Source organism: Cucurbita pepo, chromosome LG18 (genome assembly GCF_002806865.2).
Source record: "Cucurbita pepo subsp. pepo cultivar mu-cu-16 chromosome LG18, ASM280686v2, whole genome shotgun sequence".
Taxonomy (NCBI): domain Eukaryota; kingdom Viridiplantae; phylum Streptophyta; class Magnoliopsida; order Cucurbitales; family Cucurbitaceae; genus Cucurbita; species Cucurbita pepo.
The window spans coordinates 3310658-3323766 of NC_036655.1; the positions used below are offsets into that span (position 1 = coordinate 3310658).

A 13109-nucleotide genomic window follows, 5' to 3' on the forward strand; every position below is an offset into this window, starting at 1 on the left:
CCGAGTTCAATTTTGATCATCAATAGGTATTGCTTGTTCGTGAAAGGGTTTGTTAAACCCGAGTTGAATCTTGATTATCAACAGATATTCCTTGTTTGTGAAAGGGTTTGTTAAAACTCGAGTTCAATCTTGATCATTGATAGGTATTGCTTGTTTGTGAAAGGGTTTGTTAAACCCGAGTTCGTATTGCTTGTTCGTGAAAGGGTTTGTTAAACCCGAGTTCAATTTTGATCATCAATAGGTATTGCTTGTTCGTGAAAGGGTTTGTTAAACCCGAGTTGAATCTTGATTATCAACAGATATTCCTTGTTTGTGAAAGGGTTTGTTAAACCCAAGTTCAATTTTGATTATCAATGGGTACTGCTTGTTCGTGAAAGAGTTTGTTAAACCCGAGTTCAATCTTGTCATCAACAGGTACTGTTTGTTCGTGAAAGAGTTTGTTAAACTCGAGTTCAATCTTGATCATCAATAGGTATTGCGTGTTTATGAAAGGGTTTGTTAAACCCGAGTTCAATCTTGATTATCAACAGGTATTGTTTGTTCGTGAAAGGGTTTGTTAAACCCAAGTTCAATCTTGTCATCAACAGGTATTGCTTGTTCTTAAAAGGGTTTGTTAAACTCGAGTTCAATCTTGATCATCAATAGGTATTGCGTGTTTATGAAAGGGTTGGTTAAACCCAAGTTCAATCTTGATCAGCAACCAGTACGACGAACTTTAGTATAATTTGATCGGTTAAAACATTTTCTCGATCAAGAGAGCATAACTTGATTGGTTAAGATATTTTTTTTTTATCAGGGGATCAGATATTTGAATTTTCGTCATTTTCTACTCTTGTTAAGTTAAAAATAATATATTATAATAACTATGAAATGACTATTTAACCCATCTCGATATCTATTTCTATCTCTTTGCACGTTTGTGGAGCTAACTGATGAGATTAATAATAGGGGTGTACATAGATTGTCGTTGATTAGGTTGGAAAAAACTTTTAAACTAACTCGAAATTTTGCGTTGGTTGGGTTGGTGACCTGATCAGCTCAAATAAAGTTCACAATTGAACTCGACCCTTTATTTTTAGATTGGGTTGAGTTAGGTTGGGTTGTCGGATCGTTCCTTTTTTGAATTATTTAAAAAAAATCATACTTATCAACAATATATGTTACATTAAATATCAAATATTACACGTCAGAGTGTATAAGTCACCTAGAGTTATAAATGTTAAATATTCTTAATTTTTGTAAAACTAAGGTTGGGTCGTAATCTTATTTCAGATTAGTTAGGTTGACCCGACAAAAAAATGTCAACCTGCAAATCAAACTGAATTTTCGTTTTTCCAAAAGTTCAACCCAACCAAAATCGAAGAAAAAAAAAACATCTAACACATTTTTGGGTTAAATAGTCTAAATTGGTCGGTTATATTTTAATAAATTTTCAATTACTATAAAAGGAAAATATTTGTAGTAAATTAGCTGTATATTTAAAGTTAATTCACTTAATTTTTATTCTAAATTACATTTAATTACTATAGATTTATTTTTATAAACAATTAATTTGATTTTAATTTTTTATTTTTATTTTTATTTTTAAATATGTTCGATCAAATGTGAAAGTAATCAAGTCGAGACTTTTGTGATAAAGAGTAAGACCGTCTATTTATATAGTTATCCCAATAATTTAATTAAAAATTGGCATTAAATAATTATTCAGAATTTTCACGAGTTGAATTGGGTCCGATTGACACATTTTTTTAGACTCAACTTAATTGTTCGGGCTATAAATTTAGATGTTATGTTGAGATATATTATTTATAAAATATATCTTAGATACTATATCTTAATATTCTTTATTTATATTTTTATATGTACGTATTAGTGGTAGCTTGTATCCATATCAATATCAATGAGAATACATACCTTCCCAATTAATTTGGTTCGGTTCAATCCGATATAGTTTTAAAAGACATTCTTAAACCAATCCAATTCAAATAAGTTCATAATTCAACTCAAACCATACGAGTTCGATTAGGTTGGTCGGGCTATACCGGTCATCGGATTTCTTGAACCGCCCTAATTATTATTATTTTTTTTTATAAAAAAAAATCCAATTTGGTGAAGTCCAGGTTCAATGTACCTTGGTTTCTATTGGTACAAAATCTCACGCGCCCACTTTAGGCGCGTAACCACTCTTCTTAGCATACACGGCCGCCGAGATTGTCATCACCAAATTAATCTTAAAAAACATACTTATTTTGACTACAAATTTTCCCTAACTATTTAATTATTTTAATTCCAAAAAAAATATTAAAATATATTTTTAATTACAAAAGGACAGAGATAATCATCGTATTTAAAACTTTATGTTATATAGAAATTTGATATTAATTTATTTCATACAGTTATTTTTGGTTTTATTCTAATAAATTTCTCCATTATGTACCGTTTTTTCTAATCATATAATGACTCAGTATTTATTATTTATAATATTTTTAATTTATAAATCAATTTAATAATTTACATATTAAAAAAATCTTTAAAATATTTTTCACGAAAAGCACTGAATTGTTATAAATTTTAAAGTATAAGTATCTTTACATATTAAAGAAACTAAATAATTACAAAATTTAAATATACCGACTAATTAAATTGTTATTAATTAAACTTTTAAGAACTAATTTTTTTTAACATTTTATATAAATATACAAGAAAATAAGAATAATTTTTATTATAAAAATGTAGTTTTTTTTCTTTATGGAATTAATTTCTTATAAAAAATCTACTAAATTTAAAGTTTTGATATTTAATAATAAAAAATAAATTAGGAAAAGTTTAGAAATTTAAAGAATAAAAGAAAAAATTAAGAATATATGATGTAATTAAATTATTTTTATCGTAGTATTAATATTATTTTTGATAGTTTCGAGTATTTTTGAAAGATGATATTAAAATTTTGTCCATATATTAACGATAAAATATATATTTTTTAAAATTGGATGATATTTTTGTAATTTTTTTTGAAGGTAAAAAAATATTATTTATTAAGAGAAAGACGAAGAAGAAGCGCGTGAATGAAAGGAGAGTGGGCGTTGTGTCTCTAGAATCGTTTGAAAGGGCACGCGTGTTAGGCACGTGATGCACTTTTTGTTTTCGTAAAATAAAAAATAAAAAATAAAAAAACAAAAAGAAGCAGAGAATTTCGTTTTCGTCTTCTTCACTCACTCTCTGCAAATTCCTCCAATTTCCTACATCCCTTACCTCTCCTCCGATGACCACCACGTCGTTAGCCGCCTCGAACGCCGCCGCGTTCACCGACCCGACGGTTCAGATTCCGACCTTCCATGGCCTTAAATCCACCACCACCCTTGCTTTGGCCAGACATGTCCGCTTCTTCCCGCCGCCTGCTTTCCCTTCTTCCTCCAACTCTTCCTGCCCTCTGCTCGTTCGTGCCATCTCCACGGTACAATCCATGTCTCTTTTCTTTGTTTTTCATTTCATCATTTCAATCTGTTTCTGGATTTTCACCCTCTGAGGTCGCTACTGCGCTGGATCGTTGTAATTGTTCTAATAGAATGTGGTTCTTTGAAGTTCATTAGTAATCGCAGCATGGTGTTGGAAGATTTGTTTTATTTATTACGATCATTGTTCATTTGTAATCGAATATATTCTCTTCTGATTTTGTTGGCTACTAAAAGTTTTCTTTTGGATTTTTCTTTCATTTGTCTCTGTTGTTAAACCATCCCACGGAATAACATGAAAACTGTGTAATTAATGTTATTGCTGCATGTGTTTTTGGTATCTGGAGTTATGCTTTGGATTAATAAGGTGGATTTTTACTGAGCTAGCTTCTTATTCTGTAAACTTTATGGCTTAATTTGCAGCCGGCAAAGCCAGGGGTTGCAGCTGAGCCCAAGCGTAGTAAGGTTGAAATCTTTAAAGAACACAGTAATTTCATAAGATATCCTCTTAATGAGGAGTTGCTGACGGATGCTCCTAATTTAAATGAGGCTGCCACACAATTGATCAAATTTCATGGGAGCTATCAGCAGTATAACAGAGAAGAGCGTGGACAGCGGTCTTATTCATTCATGCTTCGTACGAAGAATCCATGTGGGAAAGTTTCAAACCAGCTGTACTTGACAATGGATGATCTTGCTGATCAATTTGGAATTGGAACGCTTCGTTTAACCACGAGGCAAACATTTCAGCTACATGGAGTTCTCAAGAAGGATATGAAGACAGTTATGAGCACCATTATTAGAAGCATGGGTTCAACTCTTGGTGCTTGTGGTGATCTGAACAGGAATGTTCTTGCTCCAGCTGCTCCAATTATGAGGAAAGATTACCTTTTTGCACAGAAAACTGCAGAAGACATTGCTGCTTTGTTAACTCCGCAATCAGGATTTTATTATGATATGTGGGTAGACGGGGAGAGATTCATGTCGGCAGAACCTCCAGAAGTGGTGAAGGCTCGTAATGACAATTCTCATGGAACAAATTTTCCGGATTCTCCCGAGCCTATTTATGGAACTCAATTCCTCCCTCGAAAATTTAAAATTGCAGTGACAGTGCCAACCGATAACTCTGTAGACATTCTCACAAACGATCTTGGCGTTGTTGTCATTTCTGATGCTGAGGGGGAGCCTCAAGGATTCAACATATATGTAAGTGGATTCATTACTTAATAGAGATAAGATATTTGAAGTTTTTTGCTTAACAATTTCTTCTGCAGGTTGGAGGAGGCATGGGAAGAACTCATAGAATAGAATCCACATTTGCTCGTTTGGGAGAGCCATTAGGATATGTTCCCAAGGAAGATATTTTATATGCAGTTAAAGCTATTGTTGTTGCACAACGCGAAAATGGCAGAAGAGATGATCGCAAATATAGTAGACTAAAATATTTGATCAGTTCCTGGGGGATTGAAAAATTTAGGAGTGTTGTAGAGCAATATTATGGGAAGAAATTCGAACCATTCCGGGAATTACCAGAGTGGAAGTTTGAAAGTTACTTGGGGTGGCACGAGCAGGTTAGTAAGAAAGTTCGTCATCTCTGATATTTGAACTGTTGTTTCTTTTAACTGCTGAGGTGGAGCCTCATGTCATCTATCGTTTTCAGGCTGCAGCATTCACCCTTAGACTTCAACGTTTTTTGTACACCTCGTCTTAGAATGTTATCTACTTTTCAGGGTGATGGTAGCTTATATTGTGGACTACATGTTGATAGCGGTCGTATTGCTGGGAAAATGAAGAAGACATTGAGAGAAGTGATAGAGAAATATAATTTGGATGTTCGGATCACCCCACATCAAAACATTATCTTGACCAACATTCGCAATGCATGGAAGCGGCCCATTGCCACAGCTCTTGCACAAGGTGGTCTGCTGGTAAACTACTATTCTTTGGGACTGCTCGGTGATTAAGTTCTCTCTTCAAATATAAACTTAAATGTTTCAACTTAGCATCGAACATCTCAATTGGCAGTCCTAGAATTCAGTAGTTTTAGCTTTTCAGTTGCAAAAATAGAGCTTTTGTGTTATTGAAAGTTGCTTGTGTTTATAAGACATCTAGTGGTAGGGATCTGTAATTTCTGGGTTGGAATATGCATAGTTGATGCTGAGTTGCTGATGCTAGAACGGATATAGATTTTTGGTTTATTAACATTGAAGTTGGAATTATGAAGTTGTTTCCCCCTTTTTTATGTGGAGCATTTTTTTAGTTCTTTTGTACTGATTACTTTTGTACTCTTTTGGCTGATTATGCTGTACAGAACCCAAGGTATGTAGATCCCCTTAACATAACTGCAATGGCATGTCCGGCTTTTCCACTTTGCCCTTTGGCAATAACAGAAGCTGAGAGAGGAATTCCAGACATCCTTAAGCGTGTTCGAGCTATATTTGAAAAGGTATATCATTGATGGGCAACCACAATTACGTGTTTGCACACTTAGGTGCAAGATCCGTGAGTGTTAAACTTTTGGCTAATTTTGGTCTCTGTTATATCTGCCTATACTTAGAAATAGATTACAAGAAAAATATCTACGTGTCGATGAATATAAACTACAAATTCGATGAAGAAACCAAATCTAAACGAGTTACGTGTCAAGTGTGTACAGGGCCACGCGTCCGAAGGGATGGAAGCCACACGTCTGGGTCTAAATTGAAAATTTCTGAACAATAGGGACTGAATCGAAAAGATTTCCAATCTTTAGCAACTAAAATATATATTTAGCTGAAACATATGTTGCTCGAGATTTCAGGCAGTGATGGGTTTGTTTGTCCTGTTTCCAGGTCGGTCTTGAGTACAGCGAATCTGTTGTCATAAGGATTACTGGATGCCCAAATGGTTGTGCCAGGCCTTATATGGCTGAGCTTGGATTAGTAGGTGATGGTCCTAACAGCTACCAGGTATTATGAATAGCAAGCCATTGGTTTACAACTCTCTTAAGTGTAAACTTCTGTGCTACTTCATGTATATGTATGGTTCATCTCTTAACAGATCTGGCTTGGGGGAAAACCCAATCAAACTTCATTGGCAAGGACTTTTATGGATAAGGTTAAGATCCATGACCTCGAAAAGGTCTTGGAACCTTTATTTTATCATTGGAAGCGAAAAAGATACTCTAAAGAATCATTTGGCGACTTCACAAACCGCTTGGTGAGTGTCGTAAAGCGTCTAGAATTTCGAACAGACGTCTTCGAACCTTACTTCAAATGATAAACTGTGGTCATTTTGATTAATGCTCAGGGATTTGAGAAGCTTAAAGGCCTGGTTGAGGAATGGGACGGTTCTGTGCCTGCACCAACGCGTTACAACCTGAGGCTTTTTGCTGATAAAGATACGTACGAGGCGATGGACGACCTCGCAAGAGTTCAGAATAAGAATGCTCATCAACTAGCAATGGAAATCATTCGCAACTATGTGGCTGCCCACAAATGATTTGGTAAGAGACTTTAAATTTTGTCGCCTTAGAAGCTGAGATGTTGAAAGGATGAATTAGTTTAATAGTCTGATTCTGTGCTTGGGCTTGTTACTGTTTTGTAACAGCATGAATGAATACTGTTTGTCTGCTTGAGCTTTGTATTTACCGTTTTCTTGGATTTGTATCTTATTTTAAGGTTGCTTCTAATAAATTTACCATTCTATCAGCTTCTCTTGTGATCTGATGTGTAGCTGGTCAGTTGAAATGATACTGTTGATATCTTAGTAATGTTTGGTTCCTAGAGCTCAGAAAGAATAACTCGACAAATGATTTGAGTTAAAAAATTTACAACTTGAACAATTGGATTGAATCTAAAAAATGTTCAAACCCAATTCGACCCAACGAAAGAACACTCTTATTAGCAAGATCTTAACCCTCTTTTTTGAGTACTATTCCTTCCCAATCCTAACTAGGAGAAGTTGATGTTCCAAATCAACCACATGACAAGATCTTTATTTTGTAAACTCACTTTCAAGAAATGAGTTTAACAGTTTTGTGATGTTTCTTCATATATCTCTGACTATTTTAACTTCGTCCTTTATAATAATTGTGTTGGCGTACTTTAGATTTGGTTTTCTAACTGTGTAAGTTGTTTGAGGTGTCGTTTCTTTTTCATTGGGTTCGATCGGTTGAGTCACTTCTTTCTCACCAACATCAGTATCACTTGGGTGTTTAGACACGTCAACGCTTGACCAAATATGTGCAGTTTGCTCCACTCTCTTCTATTGTTGAATTTCTTCCGATTTTATTTGAGTCTCATCTCGAGATGACCCATTTTCACTAAAATGTCTTTCATAACATTCTAGAGTTTCTATCTGGCCCTCAGCTTGATGATATGTTGATCTTGAATGCTAAAGTTAGAGACTTTGAGTTTCTCCCTCATGGTCCCAAGAACATTGTTATGATCGATACATGAGCTTTGCTTCAGAACACTCCAAATGGAAACAGTCTTTTTCCAGGCTGATTTTGAGAGTTCAAATAAGAGTGTTTTGGATCAAAGAGTTACGCTCCGAAAATTGACCACCGAATCGGCCGGACCGACTCGGCATCCTGTTAGAAGTATACTTAATCCATCTTCGTGTCCACCTCATAGACATTCATACTTTTGATTACTTAATAAGATTGAAGTATTATGATCGTACATATTATTAACAATTTAGTTCTCATACTTCACATTTAGTTTCTATACTCTACCATTTAGTCCGGGTCGTATAAAATATTATTAAGATTTAACAAATTTTTTACTCAAGTAACATAAATCGATTACCGATTAAATACGTTTATGAACTATAAATTTTAAAACTAAAAAAAGATTAAATCAATTGACATTTTTTTTTATGGTGGGTATCTTTTTAAAAGTCTGACTTTAATTATGTCTCACTTTTCTTTAATTCAAACTTTAAATTTGTTTAAATACATTATGACGCTCAACAAAAAAAAATATAGATCAAGACTTTTCTCATAGTATCTATAAGCAACCGTGATCCTATTTTTAATCTCTTTGGTTGGTCCGACGACCGTGTGGATGAAGGGTTGGCATAGAACCCGACGACCGTGTGGATGAAGGGTTGGCATAGGACCCATGCCTTATTTTACTATTTGGTCAATCATGGTCGTGTAGAATAATAAAAAGAAAGTGGACAATGTAATAAAGAAATGTCACAAAAAGAATCTCTTTTTAGCTTTTTTGCTTTACATTTTTGTTCCTTTTTCTTGAGATTGGTGTAAAAAGATGGTATGAATTTCCACGAACCTACCCACTTTGAATTCAATGGCCACTTCCAATAATGATATTATGGTCAATGGATAGAATTAGATGGATTAAAAATAGAATGATTTCAAAAAATAAAATTCAAGAATCCAATGTCCCGAAGATTTAAAGGTTTCTCCGTAAGGTTCGTCCACAGAAGGTGAGAAAGCTAGGTGCTAGAGGTAATCATCTTCGAGAATCCATCGTCCCGAAAACTTAAGGGTTTCTCTATAAGGTTCGTCCACCTAAGGTGGAAAGTTAGGTGCTAGAGGTAATCATCTTCGAGAATCATTACCCCGAAAACTTAAGGGTTTCTCTGTAAGGTTCGTCCACAAAGGATGAGAAAGCTAGATGTTAGAGGTAATCTTCTTCGAGAATAAAATGTCTAGAAAACTTAAGGGTTTCTCCGTAAGCTTCGTCCACAGAGGGTGAGACAGCTAGGTACTAGAGGTAATCATCCTCGAGAATCCATTGCCCTGAAAATTTGAGAGTTTCTCTACAAGATTCGTCCACAGAGGGTGAGAAATCTAAATGTTAGAGGTAATCTTCTTCGAGAATCAAATGTCCCGAAAACTTAAGGGTTTCTTCGTAAGCTTCGTCCACAGAGGGTGAGACAGCTAGGTACTAGAGGTAATCATCTTTGAGAATCCATTACCCCGAAAACTTAAGGGTTTCTCTGTAAGCTTCGTCCACAGAGGATGAGAAAACTAAATGTTAGAGGTAATCTTCTTCGAGAATCAAATGTCTAGAAAACTTAAGGGTTTCTCCGTAAGCTTCGTCCACAGAGGATGAGACAGCTAGGTACTAGAGGTAATCATCTTCGAGAATCCTTTACCCCGAAAACTTAAGGGTTTCTCTGTAAGCTCCATCCACAGAGGGTGAGAAAGCTACGTGCGAGAAGTAATCTTTATTTGCCTCAGTAAATTTAAATGAAGTTTTTTTTAATACAAACAAGTGGAAACACGAGAACTCAAATTACTGAATATATATCAATTATCACCGAACTATTACTCACTGACAATACATTAATAAAAAAAAGACATTATTACCCTTTTTCTATACAAAATCATCCTAAAAACACACATACAACATTAAAACATCCCAAACAAGAACAACCTTAAAAAAAAAAACAAGACAACTTTCCTCATCACACTAGACAAGACATTCATTCAACCATTAACTCTCTTGAACACATTGGGAAACCTGGGTATATGCAGCTGAGGAGGCCAATTAGAAGGCAGGTGAACTTGATCCCATTGAGTCACCTTCTGAACAACATCACCACCACCACCACCACCACCACCACCACCACCATTCAACTTCCCAACAATCTGTGTCTGAAAAAACACAGTTTTCCCAACAGGACTCTCAAGCAAAGCCTCTGGTCCAAACTTGGTTTGATTCAACTTGTAACATGTTCTACATGACACCACAATTGGCTCACTCCCTTCTGCCAGCTGATCAAACCCTTTGACCAAAACATGAACACTCAAAACATTCATGATCAATGAAGCTTCAAACAAAGAAAAATTCATGTTTGGAAAAACATTAAAGTAAAATGGGCCATCTCCTAATTTGGATTCAACCATAGCTATGATTGAATCTTCAACTTTTTCAATTCTATTATCACGAACACATAAAATTATAGAAGCGTTTGAAGGGATTTTTCTTGTAATGGTTTTGACACCAATTTGAACAAGTCCTATGTTCATAACGCTATAGAATTTTCCCTTCTGACCATAGCTTGAAGGAGCTTGTTTATACAATTTGAAGCTTCCTCCACCATTTCCGAAGCTGATTTGACCCTCGGTGATTCTGATAGAACGATCGATCTTAGTAGAAAACGTGAAGAGTTTTTTTGTTGTTTGATATTCGTAGAGTTTGTGGATTGGAACGTTTGGCATCGTCCATTTCACTAAGTTGTTGCCTTTTTCGACGTATTCTTCGTCTTCTAACGAATGATCGTCGATGAATTTGGAGCTGCATGACCTGAAAAAGAGTGACATTTTTTTTTTTTTGGGAATGTTTGATGAATTAAGATGAGGGTAGCTTTATAGGAGTGTTTGAATGATTGAGGATTGAGAGAGGACTTTAAAAATTGTATTGTGATATGAACTTGGGGAGGAAGGTTTGGTTTTTGATTGGTGGAGTTGTCTATTTCATGGAAAAAGGAAAGGGCTTTGTAGGGTTCTTAGATTGGATAATAGTGATGATTAATAACCTAAATATGTGATCCAATCTAGAATGTTCTTATTGTGACATATTTGAACACTATTTTAATGAATATTAATCATATGAGATTGATACTAATAATATAAGATACGATGTATGAACATAACTGAGGGATAGATAGAAATTTAGAGAGAAAATGTGAGATCCCACGTCAGTCGGAGAGGGGAACAGAACATTTTCTTATAAGGGTGTGGAAACCTCTTCTAAGTAGACGTGTTTTAAAATTGTGAGGCTGATGATGATACGCAATGAGCGAAAATGGGTAGTATTTGCTAGGGGTGACTTTGACGGTTACAAATGGTATTAGAGTTAGACATTGGGTATTGTGTCAACGAGTTTGTTGGGCCCCCTAGGAGGTGACAAATGGTATTAGAGCTAGACACCGGGTTGTGTGTCAATGAGGACGCTGACCCCTGTTACAAATGGTATTAGAGCTGAACATTGGGTTGCGTGCCAGTGAGGATGTTAGGCACCTCTTACAAATTGTATTAGAGTTAGACATCGGGTTGTGTGTTAGCAAGGACATTGCCCCCTAGGAGGTGACAAATGGTATTAGAGACAGGCACTGGGTATTGTGTCAACGAGTTTGCTGGGCCCCTAAAAGGTGACAAATGGTATTAGAGCCAGACACCGGGTTGTGTGCCAATGAAGACGCTGACCCCTATTGCAAATGGTATTAGAGTTAGACACCGAGTTGCGTGCCAGTGAGGATGTTAGGCACCTCTTACAAATGGTATTAGAGTTAGACATCGGGTTGTATGCCAGTAAGGACACTGGCCCCAATGGTATTAGAGTCAGACACTGAGCTGCGTGCCAGCAAGGACACTAGGCCCCCCTAGGAGGTGACAAATGGTATTAGAGACAGACATCGAGCTGTGTGCCAGCAAGGACACTAGGCCCCTCTAAGAGGTGACAAATGGTATTAGAGCCAGACACCAGGTTGTATACCAATGAGAACGTTGACCCCTGTTACAAATGGTATTAGAACTAGACACTGGGTGATGTGACAGCAGAACGTTGGGCCCTTAAGAAGTGACAAATGATATTAGAGTAAGACGAAAAATAATATGGGATTCCGAAGATATATACATCACCATGATGACATCAGGGTTCAATTATGTGGGTACAAATAATTCCAATGAGAATAAGTTCGTGGAAAGATACTTCAAATCTTTTCACCATATCTAAAACAAAGAATCTTAAGGAAATGAAGCATAAATTAATCAAAAAGAGAAAAGGGATGTGACATTATATTTCTTTATTCATTTTTTCTTTCTACAAACCTTCCTCCACAAGTTGAAAATGGACTTTTTTTTTTCAAGTTTTCTCTCTCTACCTAATAATTCAAATAATTCAACATTAGTTTGTTTGAATTTATACCTATTTAGTCTCGTACGTTTAAAATTGATTTGTTTACAAATGTATCCTGAGACGTTCCAATGAGGGTTACGTAAATGAATCACTCTCACCTCAAGAACAAAGAACAATATGGTATAACCTAGTCTAAGCCGTAATATTTGCAGTCATTCTTTTTTCAAATGATATGAAGTAGGAATAGATTTTAGATTTATGAATAACAGATAATATTTCATCCTCGACTCGACTCTCTTGATCGACAAGTACTCATTGACTGAGTAGAAGATCTAATCATCAATCTTTAAGATGGTTGAGTGACACTCTATCTAATGAAGTATGGTCGTTATATGCATTAGGAGTGTGCAAAGTGTCACACTCGCACTTTGATGGTAGCAAGACAACGATTGTGTGACACACTTATTCTAACACAACAAATAAGTCAGTCATGTGAAAATCGAGCTTTGCAAACAATCTTGATGTATGATCGAGTCTTGAATCATGTTTGAGAGAAAAAAATTTATAAAATGTGAACGAGGAAATTAGTTGAAAACAATTTGAAAGAAAGCAATGTTATAAGTTAAAACCAAATAAGCAATAACTACAGATATGATAGCGTATAACTCGGACAGAAATAATTGACAACTAATCACATTCCCCTATATAGTACATTTTAGGGCATTTTAACCATGGTGAGTATAAACATGATTTTGGTGAACGGTTAATACACCCCGACATAACAAGAATAGTAAAGACCTTGTAAGCAAGTAAAAAGGGGTTTGGAACGGACATGCAGTCA

The 13109-nt window shown here is 35.5% G+C and overlaps 1 protein-coding gene across 1 annotated transcript; it reads left to right on the forward strand.

The window, feature by feature from the left end:
• Positions 1 to 3173: 3173 nt before the first annotated feature.
• Positions 3174 to 7143, forward strand: LOC111780282 (sulfite reductase [ferredoxin], chloroplastic-like). Its single transcript, XM_023660639.1, has 8 exons — positions 3174 to 3454; positions 3876 to 4658; positions 4727 to 5023; positions 5183 to 5380; positions 5764 to 5898; positions 6284 to 6400; positions 6492 to 6650; positions 6741 to 7143. Exons 1-8 carry the CDS (start codon positions 3263 to 3265, stop codon positions 6930 to 6932), a joined length of 2073 nt encoding a protein of 690 aa, XP_023516407.1. The 5' UTR covers positions 3174 to 3262; the 3' UTR covers positions 6933 to 7143.
• The last annotated feature ends 5966 nt before the right edge of the window (positions 7144 to 13109 follow it).

Bases quoted from the DNA above. Each gene is read 5' to 3' on its own strand.
- LOC111780282 (XM_023660639.1), top strand. From the start codon at position 3,263: ATGACCACCACGTCGTTAGCCGCCTCGAACGCCGCCGCGTTCACCGAC. The intron at 3,455-3,875 runs GTACAATCCATG...CTTAATTTGCAG, and splicing joins TCGTTCGTGCCATCTCCACG to CCGGCAAAGCCAGGGGTTGC. The intron at 5,381-5,763 runs GTAAACTACTAT...TATGCTGTACAG, and splicing joins TTGCACAAGGTGGTCTGCTG to AACCCAAGGTATGTAGATCC.